This window comes from Lacerta agilis, chromosome 1 (assembly GCF_009819535.1).
Source record: "Lacerta agilis isolate rLacAgi1 chromosome 1, rLacAgi1.pri, whole genome shotgun sequence".
In the NCBI taxonomy this organism is placed as follows: domain Eukaryota; kingdom Metazoa; phylum Chordata; class Lepidosauria; order Squamata; family Lacertidae; genus Lacerta; species Lacerta agilis.
The window spans coordinates 11,375,565-11,396,552 of NC_046312.1; the positions used below are offsets into that span (position 1 = coordinate 11,375,565).

Genomic DNA, 20,988 nt, shown 5'->3' on the forward strand with positions numbered 1-20,988 from the left:
GCTCAAAACCATCGAGCATAACTGTTGTTGCTAGTAGCCACTGCACGTCTTATGCCTCTGACTTGTCCTCCTGCCTTGGTCTCCTATTCACAGGACAGCAGCTGAACTTATAACAGAGTCATTGATAGGCATGCCTGGGCAAAGATCTTGCCAGACCAGTTCCTGTGCTCATGCTAATTCTAGATCAATCACCATCAGGAACATATCCAGACTGTCACTAGTTTGCAGGTGGAATTACGTGACCCCAGAGCCATCTGAAGGCAGCCCTGTATAGGGAAGCTTTTTAAAAATGTTTAATGTTATGTTTTTATAAATAGGTACCGCTCTGTACGGAAGTGAGAGCTGGACCATCAAGAAGGCTGATTGCCGAAGAATTGATGCTTCTGAATTATGGTGCTGGAGGAGACTCTTGAGAGTCCCATGGACTGCAAGAAGATCAAACCTATCCATTCTCAAAGAAATCAGCCCTGAGTGCTCACTAGAAGGACAGATCCTGAAGTTGAGGCTCCAGTACTTTGGCCACCTCATGAGAAGGGAAGACTCCCTAGAAAAGACCCTGATGTTGGGAAAGATGGAGGGCACAAGGAGAAGGGGACGACAGAGGACGAGATGGTTGGACAGTGTTCTCGAAGCTACTAACATGAGTTTGGCCAAACTGCGAGAGGCAGTGATGGATAGGCGTGCCTGGCGTGCTCTGGTCCATGGGGTCACGAAGAGTCGGACACGACTGAACAACAACAACAACCGCTCTGGCGGGAAAGTAAACGGTGTTTCCGTGCATTGCTCTGGTTCTCCAGAAGCAGCTTAGTCATGCTGGCCACATGACCCGGAAGCTGTCTGAGGACAAACACCGGCTCCCTCAGCCAGTAAAGTGAGATGAGCATCGCAACCCCAGAGTCATCCGCGACTGGACAGTCAGGGGTCCCTTTACCTTTACCTTTATGGTACGCTACCTATGACCAGCTGCCATGGGAAATTGTCCTGAAACAGGGTCAGGGAACCTATGGCCCCTGCCAGCTGTTGTTGGACTACAGTTCCCATCATCCCTTGGGGCTGTTGGAAGCCCACTACAACATCTAGAGGTTTCCTGTCCTAAAAGAAACAGTAATTTTGAACCTTGGCCTTCAGGATAGAATGATGCAGTAAGCCTTTTCCCAGAGAGAAAGCAGATTTTTCTAAAGCTGCAATGCTAACATGCTTACTAATAGTGAGCAATGCCAGTGGGCTGACACCCAAGGAAGCATGCAAGAGTTTGTCATTGTGCTTTTTAAAAATCTACTCAGCGGACACAGGCTTAGGAAAGCAGGCTTCAGCTGCTTCATGTTCCTGTGAGACTAAGGTGGAGGAGGGGAGGCTCTCCGCTCCAGGCAACTTGCCAACCTACTGTGGCAGTATGCACAGAAGCAGAAGCAGGAACAATAGCCCAGGGTCAGTCCGGGAGAGGGAGCCTCTGCCTCTGCTGCAGCGATAGTACAAAAAAAGCAAAGCCAAACTAGGGAAACAGAGGAAGGATATAAACAGAAAAAAACACAAACTGCCATGCATGAGTCTGTGTGCTCGTAATTTTGTGGGGTGGGCCTAGAAAAAAACGAAAAGGGCAGATTTGTGCACCAGAAGAAGCTACAGGACACTTTGTCTCTTAAGTTGATCTAAAGCAGATCCGGTTGAACAAAACTGGACAGTAAAACAATTCCTCTATTAGGATCAACCAAAGTTCACAGTGCAGTAAATGCGACGTTTCAAGTTCCACAGAACTGTTCCCTGGATTGATTATATTTTATTTATTTTGATTACTGATGAGCAACTTTTGAACACAAAGGAGACCTTTATTATTATGATTTAGGACACTTACACCCTACCTATCATGGAACTTAAAGGAGTAGATACACAAGGGCAGTGCTTTTTTTCTGGAGGGACGCAGGGGGACGCACACCCCTAACATTTTGTGAATCTCAGTTTGGCCTTATTGAGGGTCAGTATTTCAATATGAGTAGGAAAATGAGAGTACCCCTAAACATTTTTTTAGAAAAAAAGCACTGCATAAGGGCCACTCCAGACAACCTTTATATTGTGCATTCATGATTATTTGTGCTCATGACATTATCAGGATGGTTATACTCAATGCCATTTTCAATACCGCTTGCACATGAAAAAGTTCCAGGGTGGACATTAGGGTGATGACTTTTTCAATTTTTTTCTCAAAAATTATTTCCTGTTGCACTCAGGACGAAAGTGACAAACGTGCTAGGAGGAAGGCATATGATTTGGCCAACCCTCACCGTGATCAACTTCTGCCCAGAAGCCTATGTCCCCACTCTGGAAGATCGTGTGGCTCCGAGTGATCGCCGAAGAATTGCAGATATAGAGTCATATTGCTCATTTAAAGCCCATGGACACACATGTCCTACATATAACGTGTTGCGCTAACCTAACCCAGAGGTTACCAGAGCATAGACAACAATAGTTAGTCTGTCCTTGTAGAGATAAGGACACAGGAGCAGTTCTGGGGTAGGGAAGCCGGCAACCCCCACCCCATTTACTCCTGAAAGTAATTATTCCTTGCTGTGTCCAACACAGCCGGTTGCAACAAAACTAGCATGGACCTGATTTCTTTGTGGTGCTTTGGTTTTTTTCTGAAACTCTTCTCCCTTCGCCCCCCTCTCCCCTTCTCCTGGCTCAGGAAAAGCGGCCAACCAAATATCTTTCTGGAAAGGCTCAGGCATTTCTGCTTCAGACCAGTTGCATAACAAAGCCATTTATGTACAGCTGCTGCATTGTGTGTGTCTGGTGGAATGGGCAACCCTTGCGATGCGGAGCAGCACCCTCACTGGTCCCTGGGTTTCCCAGGTGACCAAGAATTGTCACCCAATGGGAAAGGACATAGGGTAGCCGAGCTTCTGGAGGAAGGACTGCCTAATGAGCGTGCACCATCTAGTGGAGGAAAGATGCTCTTTCCATTTTTCTCCAGGCTGGTCTAGGCAATGCACTGCTTTGCATGCGTTATTAGCACAACGGTTAAAATAAAATAAAAAATTCCTTCCAGTAGCACCTTAGAGACCAACTAAGTTTGTTCTTGGTATGAGCTTTCGTGTGCATGCACACGAAAGCTCATACCAAGAACAAACTTAGTTGGTCTCTAAGGTGCTACTGGAAGGAATTTTTTATTTTATTTTGTTTTGGCTATGGCAGACCAACATTGTAACTAGCACAACGGTTCTCAAACTTCCTACCTTCAGGGCCTCTTTCCCCCTCCCAGAGCTACAGTCCTCACAGTGCTTTTACAGGCAACCCCTCTTCCCTGGGAACTGTAGCTTCACTGGGAAATGGGGTCTAACAGCGCCCAGCACACTAAACAAACTACAGCTCCCAGAATTCTTTTTTTTTGGGGGGGGAGAGCAATGACTCCTTAAAGTGGTATCACAATGCTTTAAGCATACGGTGCGAATGTGACCTACCTCTGTCTCAGGTGTAAGTGTTCAAGGTAGGATTTGTTAATTAGGATGAGTTGACAGTTTTACTGCTGTGTGTTAGCTGCAAGTACACTTATTTTGCTTTAAAGTACTCCTGAGTCAGTTGTCTTGAATATTTAACCAACAAAGTAAGGTAAAATTCTCTTTATATACAGGGATAACAGAACTCGTTTTTTACAGGCAGTAGTTTTATAGTATGTTTTAAAAAGTAATCTGTGGTGTATCTCTCTATCACCCAGAGTAATCTCCTGAAGAAAGTTTATTTTACATCTTAACTGGATTGCATTAAAAACACAGTGAGCACCTGCAGGAGTTTCATATTGTTATTTCTAAGTTTGGAAAGATTTATTTTTTGAGATTTAATTTTAGTCTCGGTGTTTTCATTAGGAGGTGGGTTGTTATTTTTCTCCTGCGACATAAATCTATTGTTTAAACATATACGTTGGGTATAACTACTAACATTTGTTGTTCAGTCATTCAGTCGTGTCCGACTCTTCGTGACCGACTACTAACTACTAACATAGGTACCTTTTAAACTCCACAATTGTTACCTCGTCTGTTTCTTGAATCACCTTAATTGTTTGGGTAATATGTGCTGCAGTCTCTTTCAGCTTTGAAAGAGCGCAAATATCAGCATAAAGACTTTTATCAGAAACTCAAGTCAAATAACTGTATTAGGTATATATGCATCCTGAGAGTTTAATAATGTCTGGATAATGTAAGTGGGATCTGCAACGAAATGTTGCAGCGTGAAGCGCTCCAGCTATGCTTTCTCTCCCATGACTCTCCATTCCATTCCCTACCCCACCTTGTTTTCTGTCTATCCTTCCTACCCCTAAAAGCCAGTCACCATTCACTAAGCATGCTCAGTCCCCGCTGGGCTGGTTGACATTTTGACTCTGCTCGTTTGGGCAGGTAGGGAATTTCAGCTCCTTGGCTCTTCTTTTCTAAATATTTTTTTGTGCTTCTGCAAATCTTTGGGACCCCCTGAACCTGGGGCAGGGCTGTAACTCGGCAACAGAGCAGCTGCTTTGCCCATGCCGGACTTCTTGGCAGGCTTTTGAGTGTCAAAACCCAGAGGCAAACACCAATTGCTGCATGGGGCAATTAGGTTTTGGTCTCGGAATCCAAGAATGGAAGCAGAATTTATTCTGGTGCAAAGCGAATATTTCTTTAAGATCTTTCCGCTGCTGAAATGTCACTTGGTGGAGATGCTAAAGGGGCAAAGGTCTGCCCAGTCTCCTTCTTTAGTTTTTCTTCTAAAGGGTAAAAGGAGTTGAGCAGAGCCACCTGTTGGCAAAACTGATTAATCTAACCAACTGAGTCATCTATATTCTGCAGTGGATCCCTGTTTGTGGAATGCTGAGCCCAGGGAGGGCTTGCCTGGCTCCTTCATTATATATCTTAAAGGTAAAGGGACCCCTGACTATTAGGTCCAGTCGCAGATGACTCTGGGGTTGCGCCGCTCATCTCGCTTTATTGTCCCAGGGAGCCAGCGTACAACGTCCGGCTCATGTGGCTGGCATGACTAAGCCGCTTCTGGCAAACCAGAGCAGCGCACGGAAACACCGTTTACCTTCCCACCGGAGCAGTACCTATTTATCTACTTGCACTTGCTTTCGAACTGCTAGGTTGGCAGGAGCAGGGACCAAGCAATGGGAGCTCACCCCGTCGTGGGGATTCGAACTGCCGACCTTCTGATAGGCAAGCCCTAGGCTCTGTGGTTTAACCCACAGCGCCACCCGTGTCCCCATTATATCTTTATATGCCAAGAAATAAAGATATATATATCTTTAGATGCCAGGCAAAAACGTTCCTCTTCAACCAGGCCTTTAAACGTGTTTGTGGAAGGGGGAGTATGGGTTTTCCTTCATGTTTTTCTTATGTATTTTTTGTTTTTATCCTGCAAATAATAATAATAATAATAATAATAATAATAATAATAATAATAATACATAAAGTCCCAGATTCAGCCTCTGGTATGACCAGGTAGGGGCTGCAAGTGTCCCCTTTCTTGAAATCCCAGAAAGCTGCTGCCAGTCAGAGTAGATAGTACTGAACTAGATGGGCCCAAGGGTCTGATTCAGCATAGAGCAGTTCACTGTGTTCCTCTGATACTTCCCTGTTTTGTGTGGTTGGTGCTGTTTTGGCTACGTAAGGAACTAAGCGTACTTGGAGAACAGAGCTGGCTATCAGATATTTATGACCGGCTTTCGTTTTTTTAAAGAAAGGGCAAAGATAGCTTGAAAGCAGTTGCATATATGTATTGTTGTGTCAGAGTATGGGTCCCTCTAGCTCAATATTATCTTGAACTGGAAATGGCTCTCCCAAGATTTCAGCCAGGGGACATTCTCCGCCTCACCTGGAGACACCAAGGATTGAACCTGGGGCCTTCTGTATGCAAGGCAGGTGGATTGCCACGAAACGATGGTCCTTCCCCAGAACACGAGGGCTAGAACTCAACTCGAGTTTTTCTTTTGAGAAGAAAAAAATGTATTTTTGGCACAAGTGTCTATGCCAGAAGCACTGGTTTTGTAAGCTACAGGGTTCCATATACAGCCCTATCTGTAATTCAAGTTACAACATTAAAGGTAAAGGTAAAGGGACCCCTGACGACTCTGGGGTTGCAGCGCTCATCTTGCTCTATAGGCCATGGGAGCCGGCGTTTGTTCGCAGACAGCTTCCGGGTCATGTGGCCAGCATGACAAAGCCACTTCTGGCGAACCAGAGCAGCGCACGGAAAAGCCGTTTACCTTCCCGCCGGAGCAGTCCCTATTTATCTACTTGCACTTTGACGTGCTTTCAAACTGCTAGGTGGGCAGGAGCTGGGACCGAGCAAGGGGAGCTCACCCCGTGGCAGGGATTCGAACCGCCAACCTTCTGATCAGCAAGCCCTAGGCTCTGTGGTTTAACCCACAGCGCCACCTGGGTCCCTAGTTACAACATACACATGCCCAAAATGTTGTGATCCCATTTCTCAGTGCAAATCATAGAATTGTAGAGTTGGAAGGGACTCTAAGGATCATCTAGTCCAGGAATGTGCAGCTGTCCCATATGGGAATCAAACCCGTAACCTTGATTTTTTAATTTTTTTTTGGTACTGGTTTCAATGTCCTTGTTTATCATTTCAAATTTGGCAGATTCAACACAATAATCACCGATGTTTTCAGAAGCACTGTTAGATACACTGTGGATGGAAATGCTCTTGCTTGATCCCAGTTTTGAAAATAAATGTCTCCATTCTCTTTTTTTTGGGGGGGGGGTATTGGAATGAAAGGAAGAAAAAGCCATGATGGAGCAACCTCTGACCTGCAAAGAATGTTTTGCGAAAAGCCACATGGGTGCAAAACACCTTACCAAGAAAACAAGTAAGTGCATTCAGGTTGACATGGACTTGGAAGAAGAATCCTCGAGCGGAAAGAGAAGCTCTCCAGATATACTTGACTCGTTGGACACAACGACAGCATCTCCCTCCTCTGAGAACTTGCAGCCTTGCCAGCTTCCAAGCGCACCAGCCATGCCCAGAGAGTTCCAGTCTCTGCCTATGCTGTGGCTTCCGCCTCCACTTCTGCCACCCCCTCCTTTGATGCCCGGCATGAAGGCCACATCTCTGTGCAACAAGGCCCTGCCGTCCTGCAGTGTTGAAGGTCTAGCCTGTGGTTCAGGAAGGACACCAGGCTCCACGACGGCTCAGAGGCCAGCGCTGCAAATGAAGCCGTTCAACTGGCAAACGCTTCCCTTAGATGCCACGAAAAGTGAGTACGGTGGCTGTGTTCTACCTCTGCTGCTGCCGCCCACTATGTTGGGAGAGTGCTGTTGCATTCAGGTTTTGCTTATGGGCTTCCCATGGGCAAGGGCGTAGCAAGGTAAATTGGTACCCGGGGGCAAAAAAAATTTTGTCACCCCCCCCCCAAGGCATGGGAAGGTCAGGTGGTACCTGGCGCGGAAAATTTCTTGTCAAACCCCCCCCATTGATTCCCCCCCCCCGCAAAAAATGGTTTTGCATTATTTCATATTTTCTTACAAAGGGATAATAACAAGTAATAATAATAAAACACTTTTATTTATATCCGACCGTCCCCGGCCAAAGTCGGGCTCAGGGTGGCTAACATCAGAGACATAACATTGGTACAAAATCAAACAATCATTAAATTACCTCCTAAAAACATCTCAAAATCAAATTAAAGTCTAATTAGGTGGCTTTCCACAGGGTTAGGGTTGGGAACAGTGAAGTGTTCTCTGAACTGAAATTTCAGCCTTTATGACATAGGAAAACAGCCAAGTGAAAAGCTATTTTGGTGGAGGAGGGTCAAGATATTAACCAATATGCATGGAATTTCATATATAGCTATATAATCCCTAGTATAGCAAGTTAAGACCTTCGGAGCAGGCATTTTCAAAAAAAATAATTCAAAAAAAAAAAATTCCTTCATAATTTGTCACCCCCTCCATTATGGAACCCGGGGCGGCCCTCCCCCTTTGCTACGCCCCTGCCCATGGGCATCTGGTTGGCCACACTGAGAACAAGCCAACCCAGCCTGATGGGGTATAAATAATAAAATTATTATTATTAAGATGCTGGACTGGATGGGTCTTTTATCCAGCTCCAGCAGGGCTGTTTTCAAGTGTGTCCTATAATAAACCAGGGGTGGTTAATCTGTGGCACTGCAGATGTTTGTGGAATCATAGGATTGTAGAGTTGGAAACGCTCCCTTGTTGTGCATCTTTTCCAGGTGGCCGTTCTCTCTGGACTTCAGCGGTGACCAACGGTGATGAAGCTATAGAGCCTGATTATATTAGCATAGAGCGACTTTTCTGTGTTCCACAGACAAGCCAGCAGGAGAAAACAGAACTCCGGCTAAAGAAGCCAAAGGAGGTACAACAGCTGAGTGTCATTCCCCGTAATATATATATTTATAAAATGGGTGCCCTTGATGAGGGGAGGAATGCAGTGCTGGAACACATGTTTGTATACAGAAGTAACAGGCTTGCTTCCACACCTATGGTTTAGTCTTGAGCTGCATCTTTTGTTAACTTGCTTTTGCCAAGAATCTATTGACAACACCTATTGTTGTTAACTCTTTTTATCTGGGGCTTTTCACCCATAATTTGATGAGTTTCAAGCACTTGTGGTCTCCTTTAGCAGGGCAGGATCTCCAGTGCTGGATTTTGGGCTGGGAGAGGGGGGTGGTTCCCTCACACAGGACGGCAAGCCAAGGGGGAGCAAAAATTGAGAAGATCCATAGCTGAGAAGATCCATTTGAGGGTGCCAAATTTTGGCCTTGCCATGTTACGAAAGATTACCAAAGTTAGCCCCTGGTATCTCTTAAGACCTGCCTTTTGTTTGTACAAATGTGTTTTTAGGATGTGCCCTTTCTGATTGGTTTTTTGTGTTTATACTGTGTAAGTAAGTTGGTTTGGGTCAATTTTGTGAGGAAAGCAGATTATAACATAACATAACATAACATAACATAACATAACATAACATAACATAACATAACATAACATAACATAACATAACATAACATAACATAACATAACATAACATAACACAGGTAAAGGTAAAGAGACCCCTGACCATTAGGTCCAGTCATGTCCGACTCTGGGGTTGTGGCGCTCATCTCGCGTTACTGGCCGAGGGAGCTGGCGTACAGCTTCCGGGTCATGTGGCCAGCATGACTAAGCCGCTTCTGGCAAACCAGAGCAGCGCACGGAAACACCGTTTAGCTTCCCGCCAGAACGGTACCTATTTATCTACTTGCACTTTGACGTGCTTTTGAACTGCTAGGTTGGCAGGAGCAGGGACCGAGCAACAGGAGCTCACGCCGTCATGGGGATTCGAACCGCCGACTTTCTGATCGGCAAGCCCTAGGCTCTGTGGTTTAACCCACAGCGCTACCTGCGTCACTATAAAAGTGCTACGAAGTGGGGAGAGGGTGAGGAATCTGAATGCTACTGCACATTCTCTGTGTCTCAGAGCTTTGTTCAAAGAAAGTAGGCAAGCAGTATTAACTTGCTCCTGCTACTAATTTTTTTTTTTTAACCATCCCCCTCTTAAACAGATTTCCTTCGTAGATCGAAAGAAAAGTCTCCATCTGAACATAGTGCTCAAGCAATTTAAATGGTGAGAGTTACTTGGTCAGTGAAATGCGTTGGGTGGGGTGAGGGGTGCGATGACTAAACCTGGCCCCCAGCAGCATAAGCAGAATTTCAACATGAGCAAATATGAAGCCTTGTAGGGCATCAGATTGTTGGCAGATCTATTGTCTAGTCTGATTGGTACTGGCTCTCCAACGTCTCAGGCATAGGTCTTTCCGAGATCCATTTTAGCAGGAGATGCCACTGAGATGATCTCTCTACCTCCAGTTCACTTCCTCTCTACCACCAGTAAGAGCATATAAGTATGACAAAACTTTTTAAGAGGTGCCAAGCTGGCTGAACACAGCATGGGAAACCCAAGGAGATGTCTATGTAAGCCCAGAGCTTTCCAAACTTTTCATGTTGGCGACACACTTTTTCGACTTGCGTCATTTCACGACACAGAAATTCAGTTTTACTAGCAAACCAGAGGTTAAACTAACCCCTTTCCAGCTCCCGGGGCAGGAGCGTGGGGAACGTTTGCACGATACACCTCCACACTGCAGCCAACACACTAATGTGTCGCGACGCACAGTTTGGAAAGTTCTGGCGCAAGCCATCTGCCAAGGGATTTGTGCTGTGATTTCGCTTTGCATGGGTCCTTCAGTAATAAAGCATGTGAACTGGATCCAACCAGTCAACAACCCTGTCAACAACTCTCCCATTTACAGGCATCCCACCCACCCCCATACACTTTTGCACAATTTTTGCACAACTACGTATAGGTGTGTTGCCAGGAAATAAGTAAATAATTCAATTAAAACCTGGGAATTGCGGGAGAGAGCTGATGAGTCCTCGTGGCTTGCAAGCAGACCTTCCCTGGAGCCCGAAGAGGAGGTCAGTGAAGGTGGAGGAAGCCCCAAAGAGACAAGAGGTGCAGTGGGGCTTTGTTTACACTGCTCAGCCTCCCTGCATGTCCTCTCACTTCCTCCAGAGCTTCAATTCTAGCTGTGGATATTTTTGGATGCAGTACTTTTGATTGAAGAGAGGGTGTTTAGAGGGTGTGCTCCCCACCAGAGCCGTCTTTCCTATTGGGCTTACTGGCACGTTGCGCCAGGGCGCTGGCCTCTCAGGGGCGTCCCAGCGGGTGGGGGAGATGCGTGTCCAGAAGAGGGCAACCAAAATGGTCAAAGGCCTGGAAACGATGCCTTATGAGGAACGGCTTAGGGAGCTGGGTATGTTTAGCCTGGAGAAGAGAAGGTTAAGGGGTGATATGATAGCCATGTTCAAATATATAAAAGGATGTCATATAGAGGAGGTTTTCTGCTGCTCCAGAGAAGCGGACACGGGGCAATGGATTCAAACTACAAGAAAGAAGATTCCACCTAAACATTAGGAAGAACTTCCTGACAGTGAGAGCTGTTTGGCAGTGGAATTTGCTACCAAGGAGTGTGGTGGAGTCTCCTTCTTTGGAGGTCTTTAGGCGGAGGCTTGACAGGCATCTGTCAGGAATGCTTTGATGGTGTTTCCTGCTTGGCAGGGGGTTGGACTGGATGGCCCTTGTGGTCTCTTCCAACTCTATGATTCTATGATTCTTTCCCTGCACACCCGCCAGCTGCGCCCAGTCAACCATATGGCTGGCAGGTGCGCATCTTCCTTCCAAAGCCTCTTGGGAGGAGAGCGATCCCTGCAGAGGCTTGGGAAAAGGTCGACAACTCTGGGAAATGGGGGGGGGCCCCCCGCCGGAGGGATCTTTGCACCATGGCCTGTGCTGAGATTTCTCCCTAGCTTTTACGCTTGTGCATCTTAACCGTTCCACTTCTTTCCTGTAGCTCGAATCAGCAAATAGCTGACCTGATCTGGAAAGGAGACATGAGCAAGTTTGACGCCGAGGCCCTGAAAAACCTAATGAAGCTTCTGCCCCAAAACCACGAGGTATGAATACTGGCTTCCCCCTATATTAATATTAGATGTCCTTATTAGTGCACCAAGAAAGTTGTCGCAATTTCTCTGAGCCTGTAACAGCCGAGGGCATTATGTGTGGCTTAATTACATGCAGATGGGAAGGTCGGAGGAGGGAGAGACAAAGGAGGGGGAGAAAAGGAAGTGACCCTGACCCACCCACTGTTGCCTGTGGCCCCACCCACTTTTGCCTGTGGCCCCACCCACCTTTGCCTGTGGCCCCACCCACCACTGGCACACAGAAGGACCCCCAGGGGAATGCAACCCCCAATTTGGGAGTGAAGGTTCTCCACTCCCCACTATCATCACTGCACCAGACTAGCTTTCTTTCATTCATGGAACCGGAACGCGTGCCAGATGTCTTGCTATTTCTGAAGGTTAAGTTAAGAAATAACTTGAGAGTTGTCTCAAAGCCATTCGTCATGCCCTGCAACTATTAAGAGAGCGTATTTGGAAGTTGCTAGGCAACCACAACTGTTGTTCCTGACCTCCCTGGAGATGGCAAGGCACGTGACTGCATACATACCATAAGACGAGCCTGCTGGATCAGGCCAATGGCCCATCCAGTCCTGCATCCTGTTCTCAAGAGTGGCCACCCAGTCTGCAAAGCTGGGCATGAGCTCCACAGCACTCTGCCCACCGGTGATTCCCAGCAAGTTGTATTCAGCGACACGGTTCCTCTGACATTTAAAGAACATTGCATCCCACAAAGGGCTCTGGGAACTTTAGTCCACTTCTTAATATTTATTTCTTAATTTTAAAAATGCTTGTTGCTTCGTAAAGTTAAAGGGGGGGGAACGCACTCTTCAAGTGGTTTACAAAAAAAAAGCAATGTAATATATCTGGGTATCGGTGCTTGCAGTTCAGCGCTGATAGTGACGAGTCGTACTCTCTTTTGTCAGATAGAGAGAATGAAAGCATTCAAGGGCGAAAAAGCCAAGCTAGGAAATGCAGATCAGTTTTATCTGTGTCTCCTTGAAGTTCCCAGGTAAGACTTGTCTTTTACTTCCCCTTGCCTACAAGTTCTGCATGACTATCATAGGCGTTTGCAAGGCTGGTTCTACCATTAGGTAGAGTGATGTGGCTCCCTCAGGCAGCAGTTTCTTGTGGGGTGGTGCCGGCGGCAGGGGACTGACAACAGGGGATTGTGAGTGATGCATTGTGAGTGAAACATTTGTGCCACCTAAGTCTGTATCTCTATTGGAACTGCTATATTTTTTAACAGTTTGGCTGCGTGCAATTGTTTTTAAAATGTTTGTATTGTTTTTACGTACGGAACTGTTTTTACCCTTTTCTTGTTTTTACATTTGTAACCTGTTGTAGCGTGGGGTTAGTGATTTCAGTAAGTGATTTCAGCTCTCTGACATAGCAGGCAGGAGACAGCTTCTTCATGTAGCACTCTTTATTCAGGCAAACAAGACGAGACTGAGGAGAGGGAAGCTACATTTATAGGGACAGAAGACTGGCTAGAAAGGATACAATTTGGAGGGAACAATCTCAAGCAATCACAAAGCTGCCTTTTGGTGGGAACCAATAAGACTGAGGATCCAAATACAGCAGCTTAAATGAACCAATAGTAGCTGTTCCTTCTGGAACTTTACCCTAATGCGAATACAGACAATAGTAATACAGATATAAAAACCACTGAATCAATACACAACATAAGCCTCTGAAAAGTCAACAGAATACTGAGGAAGTATTTGTCCAGTATTTCTTTTCCCTATTTTTTATTATGTGAACTATCTCAGATCATACAATATATTATTGTCTTTTTCTTTGCCTTGGTTCTGGAGTGGCTTGCCTTTCGAGGGCCCAGTTTCATTGCTGTGTCCTGTCCTGGCACCTTGCGATAAAGGGAAGGGAATAATTTATTATTATTATTATTTTAAATCTTTCAGAAAATAAAAATAAGTAAGTTTGCTACTCCCAACTGCTGTGCTAGAGGCCATTGACCTGTCACCAGTGTGACAACTGCCAATCAAGTCAGCTTCTAGAAGTTGAATTTTTTAAAATAAAAAGTAAAAATTTCTCTCCTTAGCTACCACTTGAGGATTGAAGGGATGTTGATATGTATGGAGACCAACATTATTCTGGATCTGCTTTGGCCCAAAGCAAAATTGGTGAGAGCAGCCGCTGAAAGTAAGTGGACCGCACAATTTAGGAACAAATGAAACAGATTCACAGCAGTGGTCCGTGTAACCTGTTATTGTTGACATTGGCCGGCAGCGCCTCCCATCCGCACGATCTGTAAACTCCCTTGAAGAACCTCAATCCCAAGCTTTCAAATTTATTTTGAGTTTTGCATCTGGTACCAAATGCTGCTCTTGCCCAGTCTAAGGGTGGAATGGCAGTATAAGAACATAAGAAGAGCTGTGCTGGATTAGACCAAAGACCCATCTAATCCAGCATCCTCTTCTCACAGTGGCCAACCAGATGCCTCTCAAAAGCCCACAAACAGGAGCACAGTAGGACCCTCAGCCTGCTTGTGACTCCCAGCATACTGCTTTCAGCAATGGAGGTAGAACTTAGCCATTGTGACCAGTAACCATTGACGATCCGGAATAAATAAATTGATTTGCTCAAGTCACCCGAACAGGTGAAAATAATGCTAGCTGAAAACTCTAATGTCTTTTTGGAGGTGCTTTGGGTTTTTTATTTGCATTTTGACAGGACTCACACACTTCGTAATTCTGTGTAGCTTTGTATTTTATCAGTGACTTAATTGGATACCCCTAGTTACTCATCATTTAAAGACAAATGAAACAGATTCAATACAAAGAGTACTCAGAAGAAATGCCCACTGAGTTCAGTTTTCAGTTGCAATCTAAATATTATTTTCTTCCTGAATTTAAATGCAAGATACGGAGCAGCAGGGGTGGTTTTTTTTGTGTGCAAACGCCAAGTAAAAGTGACATTTGCATTCTTCTCTTTTTCAGCGCTTCTTACAAACCGGCGCCTGCCAGTGTTCTGCCAGTTGATTCTGAAAGTTGGAAACTTCTTAAATTATGTAAGAAGGTGGGGAGAGTGGGGCAATACCAACCTGTCTCATCTTTTTTTTATCTCTTCTTTCCTCACCCTTTCCTCCAGGGAACTTTAGACTGGTGCATATAGTCCCCTCCTTCCTTTCTATTGTCCATCCCGACAGGGAAGAAAGAGGCATTAGGGGAATTCAAGGATGCATTCTGGCCAGGCAAAAACACTTGGGCCACTGAAAGTTGTAGCCTGCGGTGGGTTCCATGGGCCACGTAGAGAGGCCTGAAGGAGTGTATTTTTCATGCCCACCGCACCTCAGGCCTGATGTTCCCTGTCTCTGGGGTAAAAGGTGCTGATAGTGCCAAGGTCACCCAGGAAGTTTCATGGCTGAGTAGGCATACCTTTTGTTGTTGTTCATGTACTAGACTCCTCAGCAACTATAATTATTATTATTAATAATAATTTATTTGTATACCGTCCTATACCCGCAGGTCTCAGGGCGGTTCATGGCATAAAATTGCCATTAAAACCACAAAATACATAATAAAAACAAAGACAACCCAATAATCCCCCCCTCCCCAACACTTTTTAAAAGTGCATTGGAGTCAATCAGCCAAAGGCCTGGTTGAAGAGGAATGTTTTTGCCCGGCGCCTTAAAGGTGTATAATGAAGGCACCAGGTGAACTTCCCTGGGGAGAGCATTTCAAAGACAGGAAGCCACTGAAGAAAGGGCCCGTTCTCATGTTGCCACCCTCCGGACCTCTCGAGGAGGAGGCACACAAAGAAGGTGATCTCAGGGTCCGGGTAGGTTCACATGGTAAGAGGTATTGCAGTCCTGAGCCGTTTAATTAGTCTTGGAGATTGGTCCAAGGTCACCCAGTAAGCTTTGTGAATGGCTGGGTTTTCATTTTTGCTGTTGCTCAAGTACAGTGAGATTCCTCACTGATCTTTTATGGATCCTTTAGGGATGGGGAACCTGTGGCCCTCCAGGTGCTTTTGGATCCTGAATACAGGTTAGGCCAGCCCAGTGCTGATGGGAACTGGAGTTCAACATCTGGACAACCACTGGTTCTCCATACCATACATTTTCATTATTGGGCCCTTTCATCCCTTCGTCTTGTATGCTTGGTTTGGTGCTGGTCTGGTGGCTTCTCAAGATACCTAAATGTCCGTGCATCTATTACAGTTGCCGTCCTGCTGTGGTGGCAAAGGGCTATGTTGTGTGTGCCTTTTTCTTGTAATTCTGTGGTTGGCTCATATCACATCTGATACTTCAGGGGCGTCACAGTGGGAATGCTGGAGGCTTCAGAATCAGCACGTTGCTCAAACTAACCGAGACAAGAGCAAATAAAAACAGCATTACTCTGCTTCATCACATCCTAGAGGTATGGATGCATTTTCTGCTTCTTTCTTGCGCTTGACTTTGATTCTGAGAATACATTAGGAGCAGTATTGTTTTAAGACAAGACAGAACTCGAACCCCTTATGAGAACACCTGAGCACCCCTACCCACTGCCCCCCATAGCATGCCCCCCTTCCCCACCAGCTTGCCCCCAAACTCCTCCCGCAGAGAATCCTGGGAGCTGTAATTTGTCAAGGGCACTACGAATTGTAGCTCGGTGAGGGGATAAACTGCATTTCCCAGGATTCAATGTATGGTGTTTTCTCCTAACCTATGCATACCCAGTGAGCAAACCATAGCCAACTGCATGCATTTAGGCCTCTTCACCTGGGGGGATTTGCTTTTTACCATTTCCTAGCTTGTGGGTGTGGTGCTTATAGTAAATCATTGATCGCAACCACCCCACTGTGTCGTTTGAAAAGGCAAACTGTGTTCATCCTGCGTGTGGCCAGCATCAGATATAATGTGGCCCAGAAATGGCTATCTAGCTCTGTATATTAAAGCATATATTTAATGAGAGTGCTTTGGTTTGGGACTAGGGGACCGTTGGCTTTGATCCCCTCAGGTTCTCATTTTTCTAAACTTAAAGTTCAGTTCTCCACATTTCCACATAAGTTTGTAATTTAAAAGGAAAAAAAGAGTTCTCATGAAAAATCTGTCAGCAAGTTAGTACGAATTTCTCCTAATACAGTCAAACCTCGGTTGTTGAATGTAATCTGTTTTGGAAGACTGTTCGACTTCCGAAACGTTCAACAACCATGGGTCAAAGGGCGGTTGGCAAAGTCAATGAAGAAAACTCCCTGGAAGCCGTTTGGCTTCTGAAAATCGTTTGAAAACTGGATCACTTACCTCTGGGTTTTGATGTTCGGGAGCCGAAACGTACGATAATGGAGGCGTTCGGAACCAAGGTTTGATTGTACACACATTTTAATAAACAATTTCCTCTAATGCATTAGGTACCAGGTCCAATCTCTAATATCTCCAGGTAGAGATAAAAAGGTAAAGGTAAAGGGACCCCTGACCATTAGGTCCAGTCGTGTCCGACTCTGGGGTTGCGGCGGTCCCTATTTATCTACTTGCACTTTGACGTGCTTTCGAACTGCTAGGTCGGCAGGAGCTGGGACCGAGCAACAGGAGCTCACTCCGTCGCAGGGATTTGAACCGCCAACCTTCCGATCAGCAAACCCTAGACTCTGTGGTTTAACCCACAGCGCCACCTGGGTCCCAGGTAGAGATAACACTTCCTCAAATCCTGGAGAGCAGGCCATGACAAGGCTGAGCTATGAACCCAATGGCCTGACTCAGTATAAGGCTGCTACCTGTTTTCTAGGGTTTCTAATAATTGGTTGGTGCTTTCTACAGATGCAAATACACAATTATTACTTTTTTCCTGCTTTTTGTTTTGTTTTGTTTTAGGAGGTTGAAAAAAAACACAGAGACCTTTTACAGCTTCCCAATGATCTGGAGTGCGTTTCAAAGGCAGCTGGGTAAACTCTCCTCCCTTCTAACATTTGAAATAAAAAGGTTAATGTGTGTTTGTTAAAGCAGAATGAGAATATGAGCATGTGGAGAACTCTGTGGCATGGGGACGGGGTGGGGGGGCGGAGAGAAAGACACAGAACTAAGCAAAGGCACTGCCTTCCCCTCTTCCTCCTGTTACCCCAACACAATGTCTAACCAGTTGTGCGGTAGCAAATTCAGAAGTGCAGGGTCCCTTCATGATAGTCACAGCTGTGCCCCTCACAGCCACACCCCTTCTAAGATTGCACAATAATATTATATGGTTGTGTAATAATAATAATAATAATAGAATAGAATAGAATAGAATAGAATAGAATAGAATAGAATAGAATAATAATTTATTGGCCAAGTACATTTTTCAATATACTCGGAATTTGCTTTGGCTACATTACAATGTAAAATACATTATACAAACAATAGTAATTTACAGAGCAAGAGCTGAGGCGGCCCTTCTCGGCGCCTCTTAAGCTGTGTTGGTGAGTGTTGGCCCGCCTCCTAGGCCGGATGGAGTTGGCCGGAGGAGGGAGCGGTCTTCCCAGACACTCACAGCAGCAGCAACAGATATAATAATAATAATAATAATAATAATAATAATAATAATAATAATAATAATTAGGGATGCACTGCAGCCATTAATGCAGGTGTTGCCTTTCAGCTAGATCTGCTGTTTTCTGTGTTTTCCATGAAGCTGTGCTGTATGTAGCAGAACTTGCACACCGTTCCTTTGAAATGGAAGCCCTTTGTTTGTGCAGGCATAGGCAAACTCTGCTCTCCAGATGTTTTTAGACTACAATTCCCATCATCCCTGACCACTGGTCCTGTTAGCTAGGGATGTTGGGAGTTGTAGTCCCAAAAACATCTGGAGGGCCGAGTTTGCCTATGCCTGCCCTTGTGTTTTCAGCATTCCTAAATGTTTAGCTTTGGAGCACCCTGTGGTTAAAAAGCTCCTCTTTTGTGCTGGATGGGGTAGCTGTAGGACACTGGGGACAGGAACCCTGCAGGGACCCTGCTGCAGAAATGTGATTCCTGTATCCACATTCCTCTTAGGTAGAGGACCATTGATAAGGCTCCTTCCTTTGTCTTGCATATATGATCTCTCTCACCACAAAGTGTTTAGCCTGGAGAAGAGAAAGTTAAGGGGTGAGATGATAGCCATGTTCAAATATATGAAAAGATGTCATATAGAGGAGGGAGAAAGGTTGTTTTCTGCTGCTCCAGAGAAGCGGACACGGGGCAATGGATTCAAACTACAAGAAAGAAGATTCCACCTAAACATTAGGAAGAACTTCCTGACAGTAAGAGCTGTTCGACAGTGGAATTTGCTGCCAAGGAGTGTGGTGGAGTCTCCTTCTTTGGAGGTCTTGAAGCGGAGGCTTGACAACCATCTGTCAGGAATGCTTTGATGGTGTTTCCTGCTTGGCAGGGGGTTGGACTGGATGGCCCTTGTGGTCTCTTCCAACTCTATGAATCTATGATTCTATGATCCTTCTGTGTCTCCCATTGAGAGATATGTGGGGGTGGGGGTGTTGAGGAAGGGAATCGGTTTGCATATAGATGCTGCTTATCAATTTATTTATTTTTACTAAACCTCTCCCAGAATCAATTTAAAAGAGATGCAAGTGGAAGTGGAAGGCCTTCTAAAGAAATTGTTGGAAACAGAGCAAAAGATATCTTCATCCAAGGATGATGTGAAAGTCCAGTTTGGGAAATGTATTAAAGTAAGTTACATGGATTTAATAATGGTACTCAAGCTTCCTTTTATTCCAAAATGTTTCTTAGTTGTGTCTGCCAAATGGGTTTCACAGGTCCTTGCTCTCTTTAAGAGTCATGGGTCACACCCACACCATGCATTTATTGTACATGTCTCTCCCCCCCCCCCAAAAAAAACCAACAACACACAAATGGGAACTGTAACTTACCTCTGATGGAGCTATAATTCCCAGCACCCTTAAACTACAGTTCCAAGGATTGTTTAAGAGAAGCCATGCTCTAAATGTGAAGATGCAATGGTGTGACCATGGTTTTCCACAAAGAATCCTGGGAACTGTAATTTGCGTGGACGCACAGAGTCCCCCAAACCCCAGGCGACCCCCGAGCAGAATAATGACTCAAAACAACGTGCTATGGGATTAAAATTGGCCACAACTTTATTAAGTTTCAGATGTAGGGAGACCTTGGCTCAAGCATTGGGCGTTTATCCTTCCCAGTCCCCAGCCGGGGATCTGGGAGACTTCAGGGTTATCCATAATGTGCGGGGATTGGGCTGGCTCTGGAGCAGAGCTGTCAAGTTTCGGATTTGAAAATAAGGGATCAGCAGCCTCACCTATCCCGGGGACAGTCACATGGCAGTGGTGGGCGGAGCCAGAAGCAAAAGTGGGCGGCACTGGTGTGAACGCGCTCAGTAGGCTTACTGTATTTTGGAAACGCTGCCCGTGGGCTACGGCCTCTGTAAGTGCAGGAAATGGCTCCCGCTTGCTTTGAGGCTGCCAGGAGGCGAGATCTTCCCAGTCCCTGGCCAGCAGGGGGAGGGAGAAGAGCTGCTTCCTTTGAAAAAACGGGAAATTAAAGGGATATAAAAAATAAGGGATAGCAGCAGGAAACTGCTTGAAATAAGGGAGATTCCCGGGGAAAACGGGATACTTGACAGCACTGCTCTGGAGAACATATGTTCAAGCAGAGAGCCCGCCCCCTGTTCACCGCTGATGGAGGGGGAGAGCAATGACAACCTCTTGGCGTATGGCCAATGCCTCCCCCCAAGACCCCTTTAACGGGGAACCCTGGCCCTTCAACAACGGCCTTGATGTATCAGCACCTGCGTACCTGTGGAGAAGAGGTTAACCTGCAAAATAAGCGTTAATTGAGGGAGTGGAGGGTGGGAGAAGCGCTGGAGCCAACTGCTGCTTCACAGGTAAGCTACACCTTCTGTTGTGTGGGCAGGGCAGTCCCTCCCCTTACCTGGCCAATCCCCTGGCAAGGCCCCCCCCCCAGGTGGGATTGGGCAGTTGACTGAGATAGACGGAGACTCCAGGTATCCAGCATGGGGAGGATGAAGCCAGCCCAAACTACCAGGAGCCGCACTGGGATCCAGGGGGCCGTGCGCGACCACGCAAAAGTCGCCCCCCCCATTTGACGTGGGGAACGGTCATTGTTATGGGTCTCCTAAGCCAGTGATGGCCAAACTTGGCCCTCCATCTGTTTTTGGACTACAATTCCCATCATCCCTGACCCCTGGTCCTGTTAGCTAGGGATGGTGGGAATGTAGTCCCAAAACAGCTAAAGGGCCAAGTTTGGCCATCATTGCCCTAAGCTCTCTGCACCATTAACTACAGTTCCCAGGATTCTGTGGGGAAGCCATGACTGATACAACTACTTTAAATGCATGGTGTGGATGTGAGTCAGATCAATGGTCCATATAGCTCAGTATTGTACCCTGTCTCCATGACCCTCTGAAGGTGCCAGGGATCGAACCTGGGATCTTTTTGCATGCAAGCCACGGAGCTATGACCCCTCTGAAATGAAAGAAAATGGAGCGGCCCCTAACGTGGCTCTGCATGCATGCTCTGGAGCACTCATGACTTTTCT

At 45.9% G+C, this 20,988-nt stretch overlaps 1 protein-coding gene across 1 annotated transcript; it reads left to right on the forward strand.

Moving 5' to 3' along the window:
* Window positions 1-4,355: 4,355 nt before the first annotated feature.
* On the forward strand, window positions 4,356-20,924 carry LOC117060506 (inverted formin-2-like). The gene is made up of 12 exons (XM_033172785.1): window positions 4,356-4,385; window positions 6,749-7,225; window positions 8,204-8,346; window positions 9,533-9,594; window positions 11,381-11,483; window positions 12,413-12,498; window positions 13,549-13,649; window positions 14,447-14,517; window positions 15,761-15,868; window positions 17,302-17,372; window positions 19,004-19,148; window positions 20,859-20,924. The coding sequence occupies exons 2-12, from the start codon at window positions 6,760-6,762 to the stop codon at window positions 20,922-20,924; spliced, it is 1,422 nt and encodes a 473-aa protein (XP_033028676.1). The 5' UTR covers window positions 4,356-4,385; window positions 6,749-6,759.
* Window positions 20,925-20,988: the final 64 nt, after the last annotated feature.

What these genes read in the sequence shown, in the direction of transcription:
- LOC117060506 (XM_033172785.1), top strand. Translation starts at nt 6,760, where the DNA reads ATGATGGAGCAACCTCTGACCTGCAAAGAATGTTTTGCGAAAAGCCAC. An exon ending in TTCTGCCCCAAAACCACGAG is followed by an intron (nt 11,484 to 12,412) that starts GTATGAATACTG and finishes CTCTTTTGTCAG; the next exon opens with ATAGAGAGAATGAAAGCATT. An exon ending in TGCGTTTCAAAGGCAGCTGG is followed by an intron (nt 17,373 to 19,003) that starts GTAAACTCTCCT and finishes AACCTCTCCCAG; the next exon opens with AATCAATTTAAAAGAGATGC.